The 22,535-nt window shown below is 36.6% G+C and overlaps 2 protein-coding genes across 10 annotated transcripts in view; one reads left to right on the top strand and one right to left on the bottom strand.

Annotated features, from left to right (window-relative positions):
- The window catches only part of Rassf6 (Ras association domain family member 6), a 41,141-nt gene extending 36,192 nt beyond the window's left edge, over positions 1-4,949 (top strand). For all 6 annotated transcript variants that reach the window (XM_046428682.2, XM_046428681.2, XM_046428685.2 and 3 more), the window contains 5 exons: positions 191-292; positions 612-663; positions 1,502-1,620; positions 1,727-1,824; positions 1,924-4,949. In XM_046428682.2, coding sequence (XP_046284638.1) covers positions 191-292; positions 612-663; positions 1,502-1,620; positions 1,727-1,824; positions 1,924-1,999 — 447 coding nt within the window. In that variant the 3' untranslated portion in view covers positions 2,000-4,949. The remainder of the gene's footprint in view (positions 1-190; positions 293-611; positions 664-1,501; positions 1,621-1,726; positions 1,825-1,923) is intronic.
- A 72-nt stretch (positions 4,950-5,021) lies between these two features.
- LOC124082214 (alpha-fetoprotein) overlaps positions 5,022-22,535 on the bottom strand; it is a 51,328-nt gene continuing 33,814 nt past the window's right edge. For 3 of the 4 annotated variants that reach the window (XM_046428674.2, XM_046428676.2, XM_046428677.2), the window contains one exon: positions 15,415-15,588. In XM_046428674.2, the coding sequence (XP_046284630.1) occupies positions 15,544-15,588 (45 nt within the window). In that variant the 3' untranslated portion in view covers positions 15,415-15,543. Of the gene's footprint in view, positions 5,753-15,414; positions 15,589-22,535 lie in introns of those variants that run through there. The other variant, XM_046428675.2, reaches the window with a different exon arrangement.

The following is a 22,535-nucleotide window of genomic DNA, read 5'->3' as shown; positions in this document are numbered from 1 at the left end:
AAAGGGTCTAGAAGAGTTTGATACATTGCCAAGACTATGTTAAATAATTAGTTATTTGAGAATTCTAGAATATCCTGTGAAATAATGTCATCACTTTCAGGAATTATATATTCTTCCCACTTCAGATTCACAATATGATTTTTGTTAGCTTTATATAATTTAAAGGACTTATATGACATTTTTTTCCTAGACATCAATTTTCACCCCGGCCTTTGGATCAGAAACCAAGGTCAGAATAAACAGTACCATGACAACTGAAGAAGTAATAAAGCAACTTCTCCAAAAATTTAAGGTACTCTTTATACTAAGCAGAGCTATACGTATCTTGAATATAATTTAACTGTGGACAAATAAATGCACTCTTCTGAAAAGACCCATGAACATGTAAATCTAAATTGTATGTCCAGTTCTGAAGGAGTCTTTTCTTTGTATAACACCATTTAGTAATGATGCCCTGAGAAATCACATTATTTCCAAGAGGGCAGAGGTTTTATGTTTGAGAGTAAAAAAGGAAAGTGAGGATATAAATGCATAATTTGGAGTTGGTTGGCTTAGAAAATATCATGAAAACAAAGAATCATGTCTGTTCTTTTTTTTTTTTCCATTGACAGATTGAGAATAGTCCTCAGGATTTTGCTCTTTACATTATTTTTTCAACAGGAGGTAAGAAAGCTTGATCATTCTTTGCACCTGACTCCAGTGTATTATAATGACCTCATTCTGTGGGGGAAAAAAAAAAGAGAGGAAAGGTAGGAGAAAGAGAAGAGGGTTTTCAAACATTACTTATGTCCTTCAATTTTAGAGAAAGATAATCTAAAGTTGAAGTATCCTCAAAGAATTTATAATACTTAAGAGTTTTCTTAGTGGCCGTTCGATTATCTGAATGGGGATCAGAACCCCTGGGGGTCCACTGAGGGTTCTCCAGGAAGTGTTAGGCAATTATATCTCTGTCCACCTCTGCACATCTATCTTTTTCATTTTCTCTTCTTGCTGTATCTATTAGGGTAGTCATCACTGCCTCCCATTTCTCTCTGACCTGATCGTCTCTTTCTTACTCATCAATTGTTGAGGTACCACAGGTACCACAGGGCTTGTGTTCAAATAACCCTTATTTTACTTAATAATGGCCTCAGAGTAGTGATGCAGATGATATTATTAGAATATATTTGTTACAGTTTTATACTTTATTATTAGTGTCAATCTCTTATTGTGCCTAATTTATAAATTAAACTTTATCATAGGTATGTGTGTATAAGAAAAAGACATGCCATGTGTAAGATTTGGTACTATCTGCAGTTTCACCCACTGGAGTCTTGGAACAGCTGCCCCAAACCAGGGGAGGGGGGATACTGTACCATTTCAAGTGAGAGCTTCCTGTTGTATGTTCTCTTTAGGTCTATTTCTTCCGAAATGAGACAAAGAAAGTGAATGGGAAAATCATCTTTCTTCTTTTTCTCTAGGATGATCCCTGAATGTAGTTGATTCTTGTTTTCATTTGCAGAGCAGAGACGGCTAAAAAAGACAGATATCCCACTACTGCAAAGGCTTCTACAAGGACCTTCCAAAAACAACGCTCGAATTTTTCTTATGGATAAAGATGCAGAAGAAATTAGCAGTGATGTATGGATATGACCACCCTGAATCTGCCTCTGCATCTTCCCTCCTGACTCAGCACCTCTCACATAAATGTTCTGCTTTCTTTTTTTGTGTGTTTTATCTTTCTCAGGTGGCGCAATACATTAACTTTCATTTTTCCCTCTTGGAGTCCATTCTTCAAAGATTAAATGAAGAAGAGAAAAGAGAGATTCAAAAAACAATAGCAAAGTAAGTCAAGTGTGTGCACCTGGGCACTTGGTCCTTTTAAAAGACTGAATGCACAGTATGCGTCCGTTTTTAATACTCTCTCCTACTTCTCATTTCCAGATTCCACACAGAAAAGGCCATTATACTGAAATGTCTTCAAAGTAAACGGAAAGTAAAAACAGAGACGACAGTTTAGTAATACAGGCCTCGATTACTAAAACATGTCAACAAAATTACAGAGAGATTGCTATTTGACAAATGCGTAAAGTCTGCACTAGCATTCAAACCATTACCTGTGACTTTGAACTGGTAGAAAACCAAATGTTGAAGCAGCTTGTTTTTCTTTGAAGTGATAAGGTTAACCAGGGTTCATGTTTAGACTAAAATTGAGTTCAAATCTAGTTTCAGAAACTGAAATAAGTTTGGATACTGTGTATTCCAAAAATATCTATTATCATAAAATGTGTAATGAACATAAGTTTAAGTGGCATTTTTAGATATTATGCAGGTCAAACTTCTTTTAGCTTGAATTCTCAAGAGAACTGAAATATCAGCAACTGACACAGAAATGACTGGAAGTAAAAACAGCCAGTTCTTAAAATGAACAAGAATCATATTCCTACACCATCAGGGATCTGACAGTCACAGTGTTCCACATCTCCTTGAACAAGCTGACATTTTCATTAAAGCCAGGACTGCCTCTCTTTGAATTGATGACTGTAATATTACAGCTATCTATCTTTTGGGAAGGAAAAGATTATGGAGTCTGTTAAGAGATCCAAATTATCATTTTCTCAGTCTTGGCCCTTTTTTCTTTCTCTGCTCTACTAAGCACTTTCAAAACTATTCTTAAAATTGAACTCCCTTTCTTTATTTTTCCAAGCAAATATACTACAAAGACTTAATATATTGCATTAGATAAAACCAGACTTGGCCACAAATATCTATTTTTGGCTGAATGAGTACAGTGGATAAAGCAAAGCTGTGGTGGCTGTGGCAGGCAGAGGTCTGGAACTGTACTGTCGCAGCACCCTGGTCTACAAGTCACACTCGAGGTACTTACAGTCTGCTAAGCTCATCTTGAAAAAACCCACTCAGAAGGAAGAAATGCTACAAGTTCCAGCTATGATTTTATTTATGAATCTGTATTAAAATGAAGAATGGTCCAACATTCTTCCACTCCCCAAACTACTTCCACTTGCATTTTTCATAAGCATTGTGTTATATTGTTGGTCATTGCATATCCTAAGGAATAAGGTTGTATGTAATAAACCCAGTTGAAAGATTAATTATTAACATTAAAATGTGAAACATTTTTAAGACAGAGGTATTACTTACCATTATCACAAAAATCTGAACTGGTTGAAAGTGAAAGTGTACTATGACTTTTTCTGTTACTCTTTTACTGAGTAAAAAAGAGGCTTCTACTTTTATCATCAATGAGTTAATAGGAAAATAGTTTTGTCTCACTAAAATAAGATAAATGTGATAGTTAAAATTCAGTCTACTTAAAAAAATTAAGGCAGTATGAAGTGCCTTCTATAAATGATAAAAATTAACATATTGAAAATCTACAAAATGCATAAGTACCAAGCCTTGCATAGAAAATAAAAAGATATATGTTATGAAATGATATGAAAATAAAAATCCCAGATGAGGGAGTACAAATGGCAACTAAGTATATGAAAAAAAGTTGTATCTTTAACAGCGATCACCTCTTCGTGTATATGCTCAATCAGCAGACAGAAATATGCAGTAACTTAAAAAGAATTATGAAGTCATGATGGGAGAGTATGTGTAAAGATGGTAAGAGAACATGAAAGGGTACCTAAGGCTGAGGGAGACAACCCTAAAAAGGAAGAAATTGAATGGGGATTTCAGAATTTACTGGGAAAGGTGTGGTTGCAGCCCCCTGGATAGAAGTTAGGGAGGCTGCCCAGGCCAGAGCAGCAGCACACTTGCTGGGCAAGCAGGAACTAACCTTTGGAGTGTGACTAGATGAGGGAGATACACAGAGGAACTAGGAGCTTTGTTAAAGGTGGACACGAAGACTGGGAGCTGAAGGGGCTGTTTTGCAGGAATCTAGAATAATACTGTATAAGATTTAGGCTGGGGCATCTTCGAAGCTGCATGGAACAAATGCCAGGAAAGAAGCACACTAGATCGCTGACCCCTTGAGTCTGCGAGCAGACACTGTGCTCAGATGTGACAGCAGCAATTTGAGCCAAGGAAGAGGCCTGTACCTGGGCTTCAGGGTAGACCACCATTGCCCAAATCAAAAGCTGGAGAAGCAGATGAAGCAACAAATGCTGAAGAAAGCTGCACCCTACAGGCAACTTGGGCTGGAGAAACCACTCTGAGCAGAGTGGTGGAGAAGCAAAGTCCTATATCCGGGAATCTGGCCTGCCAGCTCCTAGGAATTAAGAAAGCCTCCTTTCACCTGCATCGCCCTCTGCTGGCAAAGCATGACATCATGTAAACTGCAAAGGAAACTTAAAGGGCTGATGCTCATTTTCATAACAGCAGGCAACGAACTGAACTTGGAGTTGAAAAACAATAACATAGTAACTAGCATGTCAACAGAAGACAAATTCTATTAGCAAAGATAAAGAAATATTAACTACTCAATAAATCACAATGAGATGAGCACTCCGACAAATGATAGAAATACAAATAGGTGTGATTTTTTTAAGACAAGTTAGTAGTAAGCTTATTCTATAATTCTACATGAAAGATCTTATATAGAAATAGAGACGCAAAGACATTCTTCAAATATAATATTGTCATTTATTGTGACAAAAGGAAGTGAAAAACATAAATGTCCAAAAAATAGGAAAAAGATTTAAGAAGAAACAACACATTTACTCAGAAAATGTTATGTGGTCATTAATTTTTTTTCCAAATTTGGATTATAGAGCTAAATTTTCTTTATATAGCTAGGTAAGAATATATACATATTGCAAAATATTTATTATCAACAAGATACATATGTGTTTATATGTGTTACATGCACACACTAATATTTGTGTGTACACACAAAAAAGAATTTAAATGTAATTTTGTCTGTACTATAGAATTATGAGTGATTATGTATTTCTAGTTTTGCTATACTTATTAAGCTTCGATAATAAATGTGTTAAATATTTTTTTCTTAGTGTGTGTGTGCGTGTTTATGGTACTGAGGATTGAACCCATGGGCACTCTACCACTGAGATACATCCCTAGCCCTTTCTGATTTTTTTTTTTAATATTCAATTTGTTTCATTTTTATTTGGGGTTAGGGTCTCACTTAGTTGCCCAGACTGGTCTTGAACTTGTGATACATCCATAAAATCTTTGGTACTTTTCCTCTCAAAAGATGCAGCCTAATCCTCCTCACCTGTGAATGAGTTGGACTTACTGATTTTTTTTTTACTTTTAATTGAAAAATAGCTATTCTATATTTATAGGGTTAAATGTGATGTCATATGTATACATTGTGGGATAATTAAATCAAGTTAATTAATATATCCAACACTTCACATACTTATCATTTCTTTATGATTAGTATATTTAAAATCTACTCTTTAAAAATAATTAGTGACTGGCTTCTAATAAGGGAAAGCAAAAGGAAGCATGTGTGACTTTGAAGATTAGATCATAAAAAGTCACTATGGCTTCCTTGTTGCTCTCTCTCTCTTGCTCTAGGGGAACAACTCTCATGGTCTAAGTAGTCTTAGGAAAAGGCTTACCTTATGAGGCATTACACTGAGGCCTTACACCTCTGTCAAAAGCTAGCAAGAAATCCAGGCCTCCCATCAATAGCTACATAAATGGACCAGCTTGAAAATGGATCTTCCACCCTCTGTCGAGTCTTGAGATAACTTTATCCCATCTACTAGTTTGACTGCAACTCGTGCAAGACCCAGAGCCAGAAAACTCAGTGCAATCACTATTGGATTTCTGATCCCTGTAAACAGAGAATAAAGGCTTGCTGTGATATGCTGCTAAATTTTAGGATAGCTCATTATATGGAAATAAACAACTAACACAATTTCTGAGGCAAAAATCTGTCTATTTAAGAGTTATTTTGCATAATACTATAAAGTTTTGTCACAAACACATTTTTCTTGTTTTATGTAGTTCAAATACTTCACCATTTATATATTGATCAAATTAAACTCTAGATAATTTATTATCTTTACTAACAGTAGAGAACCTGTCACATTCATCTTTATATACTTTGTTGTACTTCATATTGTGCCTTGTATATAGGATGTGCTCGATAAAAATAAGTTGAATAAAGTAATTAGTGAATTAGTGAATGAATAAGTGAGTAAATTATTAAATATTTATTATTAAATATTTTTATAAAATGTCCTTTATAAGTATGCTTTTTTCACAGTCTGATCCAATAACTAAAGAAATATAGAAACTCTGGTAAGTGATTTTCCCTAATATGGGAGTATATTTTATTATCTCATGGCTCTGTGGAAGACAGTTAAGCAGTGTTCTTATGGATTTTGGGGCTATTCAGATTTCTTTCAGGAACTGAAGTAGAAAGAACTCCATTTGCAAGGCAATTGATGAAGAGAAAAAGCTAGCAGTTGTGACTATTAGGCTGAGGTAAGTACATAGGAAAGGAAAGGAGAATAGGATGCAACCAGGGAGGGCAAAACCCTTCAATGGCATCTATTTGCCTTCTTAATAATATGTTAACACTTATTGGATTGAGCCACCTAAAATTATCAATATTTGACTTAGAAAAAAGCAATTTCATATAGTTCTACCTAATACACTTACCACTCACCAGGCACTATTTTAAGTGCGTTACATATATTGACTCATTTAATGCAAATGAAGACATTTAATCCCAATGAAGACATTATTCTTTCAAGTCCATGTTATAGATGAGAAAAGTAATCCATGAAGAGGTAAGAAGATTGCTAAGATCTTTAGTAGAAGAAATAGGTAGGATTTGTACCTCTGACTCTAGAATCCATACTCTTAGCACCCATAATCTAGGTCCTCACTTTCAACTAGGCTCTTTCAGTCTGGAATTCTTTTGTGTCCTCACTTATATAATGGGAAACATAGTACAGTCATCCCTGAGTAACTGTGGGGGATTGGTGTCAAGACTTTCCTCAGATTACAAAATCTGAGGATGCTCAAGTCTCTTATATAAAATGACATAGTGTTTGCACATAACCTACCCACATCCTCCCATATCATGTAAATTATCGATTGACTACTTATGCTACCTAAGAGAATGTAAATATTATGTAAATAGTAGTTATATTGTTTAGGGAATAATGACAAGGAAAAAAGTCTGTGCGTATCCAGTACAGACACCATTGTTTTTCAAATATTTTCCATCTGCAGTTCATTGAACCCATGGGTGAGGAACCCAGAAATGAGAGCCTACTGTACCTACTCTATTGGACGGTTGTGGGAATCATGTGAATAATACACAGAAAAGCTGGCACTTTGCACTTGAGAAGTATGTGATAAATAGTACAGTTAAACTAGCAGAAATCCTTACCCACCCTTGCAGCTTTCTATTCTACTAAGCCTTACTGTCCACCATTACTTCATTCCTGTCTTAAAAACAGCCAGATGAATCACTCACCCTCCCTGAAGACCTTCCTCACATCTCAGTTGAAACTAACTGTTCCCACTTTCTAGAGCTGGGCTAGGGTCACTTCTTTCAATGACAATATATGATCTCAAATTCCTGTATACCACAATGAGAGTTCATTGCTCTTGAAAAAACAGAAATGTGAGATTTGCTTTTTATTATAATTCCTTATGTGCTTATATCTTATATTAATTCATTAGAAATTTGTTCTTACTATATTCATATTTACATTATTCCCTACAGTATCTAGCACAGTGCACTGAACACATTATAAAGCCCACAACTGTTTATTGGATTTCATTTGCTAATGTGTACTACCATATTGAAATCAAAGTGGTGAAGAAAAACAATATTTAAAATCAAATAAAGAGCACCATAATGACAATGAAATTTTTCTTCTGTATTTCTCCAATCAAAAGTATGCATCTATCAGGAAAGTAAATATTACTGATTATTTCATTATAAAAAAGAATCTGGCAAAAGTAAAAATCAGTTCAAATTATAAGTTCTTTAGGTTATTTTAGCAAGATTTCCAGGGTAAAGACTAATCATCACCTAAAGATCAAATTAATATCATTCTTGACGGATCCAACATGGCGACAGGCGCGGAGAGATCAAGTCTCTGACCTCTTCAGCTGTGCGGGCATAGGGAGTCATAAACTGTCTAAATGCTGTTTGCTCAGGATCACTAGGCAATGCTGAGCTGACTTGGATCTGGGGCGAACAGTCTGAGACTCTCAGAACACACACCGAGCCCGGATCGGCTGAATTCAAGCTCCCATTCGCCTGCTTCTTGCAGCCAAAGTGCTGTGACTCAGCACTAATGACCCACTGAAACAACTGGTCAGCCCTTCTGAACTTACGGAGGTAAAAGCCAACTGAGCCTTCATAGGCAGTGGCCACAGGATTGAAACGGGGCTTGGGAGAGACAGTCAGGACCCACCCGTTGCATTGGTCACCCAGCAAAGGGAACGAACTGTCACCATTTGCATGGGATACCACCATGGCAGAGAACTGACTTCACCATAACGCGGCGGAGGAGATAACTTCATTGAAACCAGCGGCAACAGGTGTGTAATACCCTAGCCCTCCCTCTCCACACAGCGGGGAAACCTTAAGGGCCCCTCCCAGCTCTCCTGTAAGGGCCCCTCCCAGCTCTCCCATGAGCGCGATAGCCAGACTGAGGGAATCAGGAGTGGCGTGGCGCGGGACTCGCAGCGCAGAACTCCCGGCTACTGCTCCCACCAGTGCTGACAACCGAGGTCTCTTGCACCAGCTACCGGGGGTGTGGCTACTGGAGGGCAAGCAAATTCGCTGGGGGATCTCAGCCCCAAGCTCTACAAACTTAGGGTCTGAGGGAGGCAAACAGGGAGAGTGAGCCCAGGCGTTCATGAAAACAGGGCTCCCAGGAGCAGCAGACCTTGCGTGTAGCCAGTATTGTGGTGAGCATCACAGGTGAGCGGGGCCTAGCTTGAGGAAAAGTGGGGAAGTGAATAGACACAAGAGAAGGCCCGAGGCACTCAGGATTGGAGACCCGCCCAGTCTGGGAGGAAGAGCTGCTGCACAGTGATTGGTTCCTGCCTATTGAGAGGAGAAGCTTGGCCCAGTGGGCACAGCTCCACCTACTGGAAGAGAAGTTAATCAAACTCTAAGACTGTATTTATTATTATTATTTTTTTTAATTTGGGTTTTTTTTGTTTTGTTTTGTTTCCATTTTTTTGTTGTTTTTTGAATTTTTTTTCTATTTTTTTAAATGTTTTATATTATTATTTTTTTAAATTTTAATTTTCATTTTTTTAAATTTTTTTTCTTTTTCTATTTTCTATTTTTTTCTTTTGTCTTTTCTTTTCAATTTTCTTATTCCCCCTTCCTTGAATTCTGCCTGCTTACTCTCATTCTCTTTAGTGACTTACTTCTCCCCTTCCCTTCTAATATCTTTCTTCCCAAGCATCAAATAAATTTATAAGAGTAAACAGTAACTCAGCAATCAAACAGAACAAGAAGTAACATGAGCAGCATGAAATAGCAAGGAAGAAAAGGAATACAAACAATGCAGGACAGCCTAAATATTCAGGAGGACCTAGAGTCATCAGAAAAATGGTCATATAAAGAACTCAAGGAATACCTTAGACAGATGGAATGGAACCTTAAAGAGGATATGAGACAGCAAATTCAAACAGTGAAAGAACACATTGAAAATGAATTACATAAACAGATAAAAGAAGAAGTTAAGCATCTTTATTAGGAGATAGAGATAATAAAAAAAATCAAACAATAATTCTAGAAATGAAGGAAATTATAAACCAAATTAAAAACTCAATTGAGAGTATCACTAACAGAGTGGAGCAAGTAGAAGCCAGACGTCAGATAATGAAGACAAAATATATCATCTTGAAAAGAGTCTAGCCAACTCAGAAAGGCTGGTAAAAAATCACGAGAAAAACATCCAAGAGATACGGGATAACATAAAAAAACCAAACTTACGAGTCATCGGGATAGAGGAAGGTATAGAGATTCAAACCAAGGGAATGAGTAACCTGCTGAATGAAATAATTACAGAAAACTTTCCAGAAATAAAAAAGGAAACGGATATACAAATTGTAGATGCATAAAGGACACCGAGCACACAAAATCACAGTAGACCAACGCCAAGACACATTGTTATGAAGATATCCAATATACAGAACAAAGAGAAAATATTAAAAGCTACAAGAGAAAGGAGGCAGATTACTTTCGGGGTAAACCAATAAGGTTAACAACGGATTTTTCATCACAGACGCTGAAAGCGAGAAGATCCTGGAACAATGTATTTCAAACACTGAAAGACAATGGATGCCAACCAAGAATTCTGTATCCAGCAAAATTAAGCTTCAGGTATGACAACAAAATAAAAATCTTTCATGATAAACAAAAGCTAAAAGAATTTGCAGCCAGAAAACCAGCATTGCAAAGCGTCTTGAGCAAAACACGAGGAAGAAATGAAAAAAAATAACCAAAACCATCAGTGGGAAGTGCCTCGGTAAAGACAGAGGGCGGGGGAAAAGCTAATCATGGAGAAACAAACTAAATTTTAAAAAAAAGATAAATAATCAAACATGGCTGGAAGTACAAACCATATATCAATAGTAACTCTAAACGTTAATGGCTTAAACTCTCCAATAAAACGACATAGGCTGGTAACATGGATTAAAAAAACAAATCCAACAATATGCTGCCTCCAGGAGACACATCTGATTGGAAAAGACATACACAGGCTGAAGGTGAAAGGTTGGGAAAAAATATACCACGCACACAGTCCTCGTAAGCAAGCAGGGGTGGCCATCCTCATATCGAATAAAATCGACTTCAAGACTAAGTTAATCAAAAGGGATAAGGAAGGACATTATATACTGTTAAAAGGAACCATTCACCAACAAGACATAACAATTATCAATATTTATGCACCAAATAATGGTGCTGCAACGTTCATAAAACAAATTCTCCTCAAGTTCAAGAATCAAATAGACCACAACACAATAATCATGGGTGACTTCAACACACCTCTCTCACCATTGGACAGATCCTCCAAACAAAAGTTGAATAAAGAAACTATAGAACTCAATATCACCATCAATAACCTAGACTTAAATGACATATATAGAATATATCAACCATCATCAAGTGGATATACTTTTTTCTCAGCAGCACATGGATCGTTCTCAAAAATAGACCATATATTATGCCATAGGGCAACCCTCAGTAAATATAAAGGGGTGGAGATAATACCATGCATTTTATCTGATCATAATGGAATGAAACTGGAAATCAAAGATTAAAAAAGGAAGGAAAAATCCTACATCACATGGAAAATGAACAATATGTTACTGAATGATCAATGGGTTACAGAAGACATAAAGGAGGAAACCAAAAAATTCTTAGAGATAAATGAAAATACAGACACAACATATCGGAATCTATGGGACACAATGAAAGCAGTTTTAAGAGGGAAATTCATTGCCTGGAGGTCATTCCTCAAAAAAAGGAAAAACCAACAAATAAATGAGCTCACACTTCATCTCAAAGCCCTAGAAAAGGAAGAGCAAAACAGCAGTAAATGTAGCAGAAGGCAAGAAATAATTAAAATCAGAGTGGAAATCAACGAAATTGAAACAAAAGAAACTATTGAAAAAATTAACAAAACTAAAAGTTGGTTCTTCGAAAAAATAAATAAGATCGACAGACCCTTAGCCATGCTAACGAAGAGAAGAGAGAGAACTCAAATTACTAACATACGGGATGAAAAAGGCAATATCACAACAGATGCTACAGAAATACAGAAGACAATTAGAAATTATTTTGAAAACCTATATTCCAATAAAATAGAAGATAGTGAAGACATCGATAAATTTCTTAAGTCATATGATTTGCCCAGACTGAGTCAGGAGGATACACACAATTTGAACAGACCAATATCAATGGATGAAATAGAAGAAGCAATCAAAAGACTACCAACCAAGAAAAGCCCAGGACCGGATGGGTATACAGCAGAGTTTTACAAAACCTTTAAAGAAGAAATAATACCAATACTTTTCAACTTATTTTAGGAAATAGAAAAAGAGGGAGCTCTTCCAAATTCATTCTATGAGGCCAACATCATCCTGATTCCAAACCAGATAAAGACACCTCAAAGAAAGAAAACTACAGAACAATATCTCTGATGAATCTAGATGCAAAAATCCTCAATAAAATTCTGGTGAATCGGATACAAAGAAAGGCACATCAAAAAAATTGTGGACCATGATCAAGTAGGATTCATCCCTGGGATGCAAGGATGGTTCAATATACGGAAATCAATAAATGTTATTCACCACATGAACAGACTTAAAGATAAGAACCATATGATCATCTCGATAGACGCAGAAAAATCATTCGACAAAGTACAGCATCCCTTTATGTTCAAAACATTAGAAAAACTAGGGATAACAGGAACTTACCTAAACATTGTAAAAGCTATATATGCTAAGCCTCAGGCTAGCATCATTCTCAATGGAGAAAAATTGAAGGCATTCCCTCTAAAATCTGGAACAAGACAGGGATGCCCTCTATCACCACTTCTATTCAATATAGTTCTCGAAACACTGGCCAGAGCAATTAGACAGACGAAAGAAATTAAAGGCATAAAAATAGGAAAAGAAGAACTTAAATTATCACTATTTGCGGGTGACATGATTCTATACCTAGCAGACCCAAAAGGGTCTACAAAAAAACTACTAGAACTAATAAATGAATTCAGCAAAGTGGCAGGACATAAAATCATCACGCATAAATCAAAGGCATTTCTGTATATCAGCGACAAAACTTCTGAAATGGAAATGAGGAAAAATACTCCATTCACAATATCCTCAAAAAAAAAAATAAAATACTTGGGAATCAACCTAACAAAAGAGGTGAAAGATTTATACAATGAAAACTACAGAACCCTAAAAAGAGAAGTAGAAGAAGATCTTAGAAGATGGAAAAATATACCCTGTTCATGGATAGGTAGAACTAACATCATCAAAATGGCGATATTACCAAAAGTTCTCTATAGGTTTAATGCAATGCCAATCAAAATCCCAACGGCATTTCTTGTAGAAATAAATAAAGCAATCATGAAATTCATATGGAAAAAAGACCCAGAATAGCAAAAGCAATTCTAAGCAGGAAGCGTGAATCAGGCAGTACAGCGATACCAGATTTCAAACTATATTACAGAGCAATAGTAACAAAAACAGCATGGTACTGGTACCAAAACAGGCGGGTGGACCAATGGTACAGAATAGAGGACACAGAGACTAATCCACAAAGTTACAACTATCTTATATTTGATAAAGGGGCTAAAAGCATGCAATGGAGGAAGGATAGCATCTTCAACAAATGGTGTTGGGAAAACTGGAAATCCATTTGCAACAAAATGAAACTGAATCCCCTCCTCTCGCCATGCACAAAAGTTAACTCAAAATGGATCAAGGAGCTTGATATCAAATCAGAGACTCTGCGTCTGATAGAAGAAAAAGTTGGCTCCGATCTACATATTGTGGGGTCGGGCTCCAGATTCCTTAATAGGACACCCATAGCACAAGAGTTAATAACAAGAATCAACAAATGGGACTTACTTAAACTAAAAAGTTTTTTTCTCAGCAAGAGAAACAATAAGAGAGGTAAATAGGGAGCCTACATCATGGGAACAAATTTTTACTCCTCACACTTCAGATAGAGCCCTAATATCCAGAGTATACAAAGAACTCAAAAAATTAGACAATAAGATAACAAATAACCCAATCAACAAATGGGCCAAGGTCCTGAACAGACACTTCTCAGAGGAGGACATACAATCAATCAACAAGTACATGAAAAAATGCTCACCATCTCTAGCAGTCAGAGAAATGCAAATCAAAACCACCCTAAGATACCATCTCACTCCTGTAAGATTGGCAGCCATTATGAAGTCAAACAACAACAAGTGCTGGCGAGGATGTGGGGAAAAGGGTACACTTGTACATTGCTGGTGGGACTGCAAACTGGTGCGGCCAATTTGGAAAGCAGTATGGAGATTCCTGGGAAAGCTAGGAATGGAACCACCATTTGACCCAGCTATTGCCCTTCTCGGACTATTCCCTGAAGACTTTAAAAGAGCGTACTACAGGGATACTGTGGTGAGCCGTGTTTGTAGACCGTTGCCGCCATTAGAAGATGGCGCCGGTCTCCGTTGTAGATCTTGGTAAACAACTCCTTATTAGGAAAAGTTGGCGCGCTGTCCCTCAACACCCTATGAGAAAACCCCGCGTGGCAGCTTTGGATTGGACTTGAGTAAGCTTTATTAGGCTGTGTGTGGGTGCGTGGAGAGAGCGCGCACTAGAGAGAAGACTAGAGTTAAGGCCTGAATAAACCGCTGAAAGAAGAATCCTGTGTCGTGTCTTCCTTGCTGGCGAGGGGGTCGCGACAGGATACTGCCACATCGATGTTCATAGCAGCACAATTCACAATTGCTAGACCGTGGAACCAACCCAGATGCCCTTCAATAGATGAATGGATAAAAAAAAATGTGGCATTTATACACCATGGAGTATTATGTAGCACTAAAAAATGACAAAATCATGGAATTTGCAGGGAAATGGATGGCACTAGAGCAGATTATGCTTAGTGAAGCAAGCCAATCCCTAAAAAACAAATACCAAATGTCTTCTTTGATATAATGAGAGCAACTAAGAACAGAGCAGGGAGGAAGAGCAGGAAGAAAAGATTAACATTAAACAGAGACATGAGGTGGGAGGGAAAGGGAGATAAAAGGGAAATTGCATGGAAATGGAGGGAGACCCTCATTGTTATACAAAATTACATATAAGAGGTTGTGAGGGGAATGGGAAAATAAACAAGGAGAGAAATGAATTACAGTAGATGGGGTAGAGGGAGAAGATGGGAGGGGAGGGGAGGGGGGATAGTAGAGGATAGGAAAGGTAGCAGAATACAACAGACACTAGTATGGCAATATGTAAAAATGTGGATGTGTAACCGATGTGATTCTGCAATCTGTATTTGGGTTAAAAAAGGGAGTTCATAACCCACTTGAATCTAATGTATGAAATATGATATGTCAAGAGCTTTTTTGTAATGTTTTGAACAACCAATAAAAAAGATCAAATTAATATCAATATATTAGAAGCCCATGGTACCAATATCAGTGTCATTTGTGGGGAAAGGTAATTTTATGATAAAACATGCTTAATTAAGTTTGCTGACTTTCAATAGTGATATAGACAGAACTCCAAATCACCCTTGGAGTCTTTTTCATGGTGACAGACCAGCAGCCAGTTCTCAGCTAGATATGGTAGCCTTTACCTCTACCTGCTGCTCTCTAGAGGCAAAAACTTACAAGGAGAAGGGAAAGGAGAGTGGATCATCTGAGGGTTTCGATAAGTAGCTTTCTGCTCAGTAGAAAGAACATATTTAGTATACATTGGGCCAGTGTTCTTGGATAACATTGTGAGGTGCTAAAGGTTTATTTGTTAATTGTTATTTTCAATAATCAACATGAGTTTCATTATTCTTGCAAAACAAAACAGTCTTCTTAGCCAAGATCCTACGTTGACAATTTCTGGCATTATTTAGTCTTCCAGGAAAGACTGGCACTTTTCAATCAGTTTTGACCCCTAGAGAAAAAAGCAAATAAGCACAAATGTGAGGGGGTGGATGGGGAAGAAGAAATGAGAAATCTAAACAACTATGGTCCCCAAGTAGAAAAACCTTCAGGAATTACTATGCCCAAGATAGGCTCTACTATAGCCTTTCTTCAAGGTACTTTCCCACAGACTTAGTCCCTTAGCATAAAGATTCAATTCATTTCAAGCTCTGTTCTACTTTGGGGACAAATATATATATATATATATATATATATATATATATATATATATATATATATAAATAAATTTTTTTTCTCCTCACAAAAATCAAAAATGCTGTACTCTTTGCTGCAGGATATAAACAGATCATTAGCATCAACCTCTTACTGAATTGTAAAACTAGTCAAGTCTGGCCCCCTTCACCACTCAGTGAGGTACAGAGACACCAGCACCAGATTTGAACCAACATTTCCACCACTGCATATTCAGCCCAGCAGTTCTCCTCTGTTTTTACCTGTACAGTTTTTATTCAAATAAAAATCATTTGTAGCAGCCTAGACAGATGAAGTGAGATCTTTAGCTAAAGTGAAAATGGAGCTTCAGAACCCCACTGTTAAGGTATACACAGACACACACATACACACACACACACACACACACACGCACAGCTGACTAGCAATCCTATGAGCTCCAGGGACTCTGTGGAAAATCTTTAGAAGACTGTTAATTTAATCCGTCCTCCTACTCTCTTTAAAATGTACCACACTAAATCATTCAGACACTTTAGAATCTATTTAGGATTGTTTTTATAAATATTTCTGGAGTTCAAGATGCTTATTTGGTAATCCATGACTTTTTAAATCAATTTTCATGGGAAAGTTCTTTATAAGTGTAACCCAAGACCTTCAATATTTAATCTTGTCAATTTCTCTGAACAATATTTTCTTACATCAGTCCTTCCTGACCACACTTATTCCATGGTTCCCTGATAAATTTCTGTTATGATAAAAAATTCTGTAAAAAGAAAAGTTACTGACTAAGATGAGGTAAAAGAAAGGCCTCTAAGAAAAATATTTTAATAATGAGAGTGGCCTGGAATGAAATAAAACCAGTGTTGATAACGCCACAGCTAGAGACAAGGCCCATCCAAGACTTAGTTACAGGTTATGTAAAACATGGACTCATGTGAGGGAATGTGGAGGATAGAAAAGAAAAATCTTCTTTACACTGAGTTCAAATTTCCCACTGTTTGATTTACTATGATTCTGGGCCTGTTGGGGGACTGCTATCATGTCACCCACCCTCAGATTTAGGATAAGTATTACCAGTCTATTCCTCCATATCCCCATGACATGGTTTTTAATCCCTTTTCTACTCTGTATACTCTGGACTTAACAATTTCCCATATCCTTTTAAAATGTGTTATTCATCTTTTCTGCAATCACAATGCAGTAACAGTAAAAATATACAAAAAGAGAAGAAACCCCTGTCAATGTGTTAAAAACTATAAAAAAGCACCATCAGTGTAAGAGATGTTGATGAATTTCTAGTGAGAAAAAAGAAAGCAATTGGGAATAATATTGACCAATATATCAAAGTGGATAAATAGGATCTCAGAATAGCAACCATAAAAAGATGTATCAGCAGCAAAAGACCAGAGAGTCATTGATTTCTGCGCTGTTTTTGTTCCTTTCTAGTGCCAAGTTCATTTTTTTCAAACTTCCCACAGATTCTTAAAGCCACCATTGTGCTTTAAATGAATTCATTTTTTACCTGGGTTAGATTAGCCAGAATTTAATTTAATTAACAATTAAAGAATTCCCTCTGGCACACCAGCAAAAGTTCTATGCAAATATGTGGACAAAATAATCTTTAAAAATGCAAAGAACCAAAAAGTTTTTCTCCAAGGTATTCATTCTGAAAAAGAAAAAATAACAAAAGACAGACATAACTTGAAAATGCAGCCCAACAAAACTTAAAAGAATTCAAGAAAGAACACAACATGTGATAATAGAAATAGTCCAATTTACCCAGGATTGCAATGAAAAGAAAACTCATGTGGATAGATACTACTTGGATCTAAAAGTAACTCAATTCAAACTGAAACATTAACCCAGAGGAGTTTTCAAAATACAGCTCTAAGTTGATAGAATATTCTGTCATAGAAAGTATGTAAGAACCTGAAATATTTTAGTGGTGTGATGAAGGTAGGGGCTTTGTTGTTTTGTCAACATAGAAAAAGAAAGTCAAAGTTCTCAAAAAGGAAGAATATACTAGGAAATATTTAGTTTGCATATTTGGAAAACTAAATAGATGCAGGCTGATTATGCAAAACTAAGTAGATGTGGCATGATTTTCTGCAATAGAGAATATATTAGAAAAAGAGAAAAGATGGCACTTAATCTTGACATCTGTAAGATCATCTCTTTTGAGAGATAGAGGGTAAGTTACTGACCTATTTGTCAACCTGTACATGGTACTGTTATAAATAATATTTCAAGTAAACATGCCATTGAATAGACTGTTTAATAGCTCCCAGCTTACAGCAGCAACCTATTAACAAAAGACATAAATGTTATAGAAGCAAAGCAGGCTGTATAAATCTAGACAAAGCAGAAGTAATAGAATAGCTTTTTTAAAAGATAGGAAAGGTGGGCTGAGGTTGTGGCTCAGTGGTAGAGGGCTCGCTTAGCACACGTGAGGCACTAGGTTCAAACCACAGCACCACATAAAAATGAAATAAAGATATTGTGTCCACCTACAACTAAAAAATAAATATTTAAAATATAAAAATAAAAGATAGGAAAGGTTGCACAGAAATTAAAGGAAGTTTAGACATGTCAATCAAGTTCTCAGAGGATTATTAGATGCTGAGTAAAGTTGAAGGATCAAGAAATAGAATATAACCAATTAAAACCAACAATAAACACACACACACACACACATACACATACACACAGAGTCTTTGGATACAGACAGGATGATTGAAGTGAGTGTAAGTGCACTGTATTTTTAAGTGATGGTAACATTTTAAAAAACTATTAAAAGGATGATAAAAATCACAGGTTATTAGTAGTGAAAGTTTAAGATTGGTTGCCTCTTGGAAGTGAGGAAGCTACTCTGCTCCTCTACTTGAACTTTTGCTAAATTTATGTATTACTTCTATCATCTTCAAGATGATGTAGAATATCAAGAGACAATGAATTATAGCAACCCCAAATGATAAGATCAATATAAACTGAGGTTATCAATTTGTGTGATCCAATCATAGTTTTCCTTCAGGAATGCATCCCAATATTGCAGTACCTTTGACGTAGAGCAATCAAGCTGTGAGTCTCATGGTTACATATAGATTATTAAAGCCAACAGGTCTCTTCACATGAATTTGTGCTAAGTAAGCCTCATCCAACAGCGAAACTTTACCTTTTCTTCTTTGTTAAATTTCATATGTTATTTTCAAACCATCATTTCAACCTGTCCAAACATCTTCTAATTCATATTAACTTGGTTATTTTCATAGCAGAATTCTCATAACAGAATATGGGATCATAATAGAATATCCTCATAGTCTACTGGTTTGTAGATTAATGTCTCAGGCTTTAATTATCATTCCTCACAGGGAGGATTTTCTGTGAGTAGCCTAAAGAATTTCTTTGAATACAATTTTCTCTTTGAGCCTGTGAATGACTACAATTCACATTACTTCATGAAATGTATAATGCCTCTTCTCTGGACAGCCCAAATCCACACTGGTAAGCTGGTAGATAGGTTGAACAGGTTATATCCACCCAAAACAATTTCACTCTGTGTAGATAAAATAATCTGAATCTCCTGATTTTTTCCCCTTTTATGTTTCATTCTTACTTTTGCCAACAATGTAATATTGACTTTGTCTCTCCTTTTTCTCCTTAGAACTCTCCTTTATTGTGGGCTTACTTCTTAAAATATGGCTTCCATCTTATCTATAAATTGCTTTCCCTCCCAACAGATATGGCTGGACAGGCAGGTTTTAAGCTTGCCCACTTTTCTTTCAACAGGCAGAACAGGTTCACATAATCGACTGCTATTATCTCAGAAAAGAAAACAAAGTATATGCCTTGTAGGTCCTTGGAGCAGTTAGTCTTTCACAGACCTAGGAGCACCTATGCCTCCTCACTCCTGGGATTGGGTTTCGTGGAGACTCCTGGGAAGTTCCTGGGTATTATTCCTTTGCACTACAGTCAATCCCAGACTCCTTCCACAAATGTAGAAGCCAGAGGCAAAACATTAGATTCCAAAATATGTTCATATTCTCTTCCTACCTTGTATACTAGGCATTTTTATATTCAGTTATTTTGAATATATTGTCTTCTTATCCTCATATTTTATGTCCCCCAATTCTTTCACAATTATGTTATTTTTGAATTGTTTTTTTATGTTACAGTCCTTGGTTCCAACTTCTCACCAAGAGTTAGTCATAAGGAAATACTGAACTGGAGGAGAAGCAGGTTATGATTATTTAGGAGCACCTTAGACAAACGCTTCCTAAAATGTGCTGCCCACATCAGCAGCAGCAGCACCAGGAGCTTGTCAGAAATGCAAATGATCAGTCCACACCCAAGACCTACTGAATCAGAAACTCCAAGTGCAACACATTTATTTCATTTTAACAAGCCTTCCAGGTGATTCTACTACACACAAAAATTTGAGAATCTTGCCTTTGAATAATTGCACAAAGGTAAACCTGACCAAACTTCAGAGATTGGCATAATTATGTAAAATAAGCATTTTTGTTTGGATTTTTAATTTTAGTTAGCCTGACATACTCTTCCTATAACTTCTGTTTTCACCCTGAATTTGGGGAGAGATCCTAAAGTAATGAAGGAAGGGAAAGAAAATGAACAATATTTGTCCTTTTTAATCATTCAATTGAAAATTTCTTTTATGAAAACAATTTTAAGTGAAAGGAAACAGGAATCTTCCTGTAACACTATTGATGAAATAATTTGAACAAGTAGAATTCTACCTCAAAAGGACGATCACTTCAAAAACAGTCCCTCAGAAATCAACAGGCAGAGCCCCTTCAGTGAAAGTATTTTTATGAGTGGGATATGAAGTGGGGAAATATTTTCTGAATGCTTTGTGAAAGTTAAAATGTATTTAAAATAAACAAATAGACTCTAGTATTTGTGAATATATTCATTTTTTACTATTCCAGAGGTCAGCAAATATTTTCTGTGAAAAGCTAGATTGTAAATATTTTGGTCTTTGTAGTTCATATATTCTCTGTCCTAACTATTCTGCCACTATAACAAGAAAGTAGCCATAGACACGCGATAAATTAATGGGTGGATCTGTCCTTCGTCTGCATTCTCTTGCTGTAACAAAACCATTGAGGATGGGTAATGTAGAAAGAGAAGAAGTTTATTTGGCTCACAGTTTTGAAGGCTGAAGGATTAAGATCACATAGCACTATCTGGCCTTTGGTGGGAGCAACCTGACAGATAACATTATGGTGGGAGTATATATGGAGAGACCACATGGCAAGACAGGAAGCCAGAGAGATTCAAGAGCCAGGCTTATTCTTCTATGATTACCTGCTGTTGTGGGAAATAACCACAGTCCCATGAGAACTACATTAATTCCTTCTGAGGGCAGTACCCTCAATGACCAAGCCCTGACAGTAGGTCCACCACTTCAACATGACCACACTAGGAGCTAAGCTTCCAGCACAAGAACATTTTATCCAAACCACAGCAGTCTATCTGCCAATAAACTCTTACTGATACATAAACAGGAAGCAGGAGTGATTTATCCTGAGGACTGTCATTTGCCTGCCCTTGACTAGTCTATATACGTGATCCCTTACTTATGATGGTTTAGGATATTTTGACTTTATGATGGTATGAAAGCCATACAGGTTCAGTAGAAAGCACTTTGAACTTTAATTCTGATCTTTGTCCAGGCTGGTCATATGCTGTACTATATATAGACATGCTGAACAGTGGCAGTCAGTCCCAGAATCACAAGGGTAAACAACCACACTCTACAGTGTACTGGGTTGCTGCAATATGATGTTTGAAGATGAGTGTATTAAACACATTTTCAACTTGTGAAATTTTCAACTTAGGGTCTGTCAGGATGTAGCCCCATCATAAGTTGAGGAGCATCTGTAGCTACGTGAATATCAATATAAACACATGCAAAGTTTAGCTGAATAGTAGAAAGAAGCCACTGCAGGTAATTAAGGCAGTAGTGAAAATTATTACCTTTGAAAGTATTATCCAGGGCCATTGCTAAACTTACCCTTACTCCTAATCAGTCCCAGCTGGCTTGCCAAAGCATCAAGATACTTTCTCTCTTTTTGTTAACTACATACTCACCTTCCTGTACTCAGATTCTATCACCTGCTGTACTTTAATTTCTGCTCCTGAGTTCATGTCTCTGCCAGTCCAACCCAGGTACTCCTGCATTAATTCCCCTTTGGTGAGTTTGCATGAATTTGCTGTGGCACATCCCACCAAGATTTTCTTTGCAATGTAAGTTGCATAATTCACCAACTTGTGAAAAATAATTTACTTGTTAATTACATGCAATTAGATTAATTACAGAAAATATTGTCCTGGTAGTTAGCTTGGGGTGTGTGTATACACAGGTCTCTTGATCCTCTCAGTGCTCTGTCCTGTTTGTTCTTTAACTCCTGTTCTCATGAACTTCTGAGCACTGAGAAAATAAAATCTGTTTACCTGGTTCCCTAGTTTCTCTCCCAAACATAGTTAGTGACCTGATTGCGCCCCTACGTTTCTAAAACAAAACTCCAAGTTTCCCAGACAGGTTTTTAAACTGTTAATTTTGTGTAAAAAATTTTTTTTAAATTCTTCTATATTTTTCAAGGACATAATTTCTCTATAGTTACACCAATTCCTCCTTCTTCTCATACCCAGTGCTAAACATTCCCAGTCTATCTGGTGTCATGATTGCTGTATGCATCTCTATTT

This window comes from Marmota monax, unplaced genomic scaffold, assembly GCF_021218885.2.
Source record: "Marmota monax isolate L192 unplaced genomic scaffold, Marmota_monax_Labrador192_F-V1.1 WCK01_AAM20220418_F8-fsc00132, whole genome shotgun sequence".
Taxonomy (NCBI): domain Eukaryota; kingdom Metazoa; phylum Chordata; class Mammalia; order Rodentia; family Sciuridae; genus Marmota; species Marmota monax.
The sequence above is the reverse complement of the archived record's forward strand: the minus strand, read 5'-3'. Positions and strand labels throughout refer to the sequence as shown.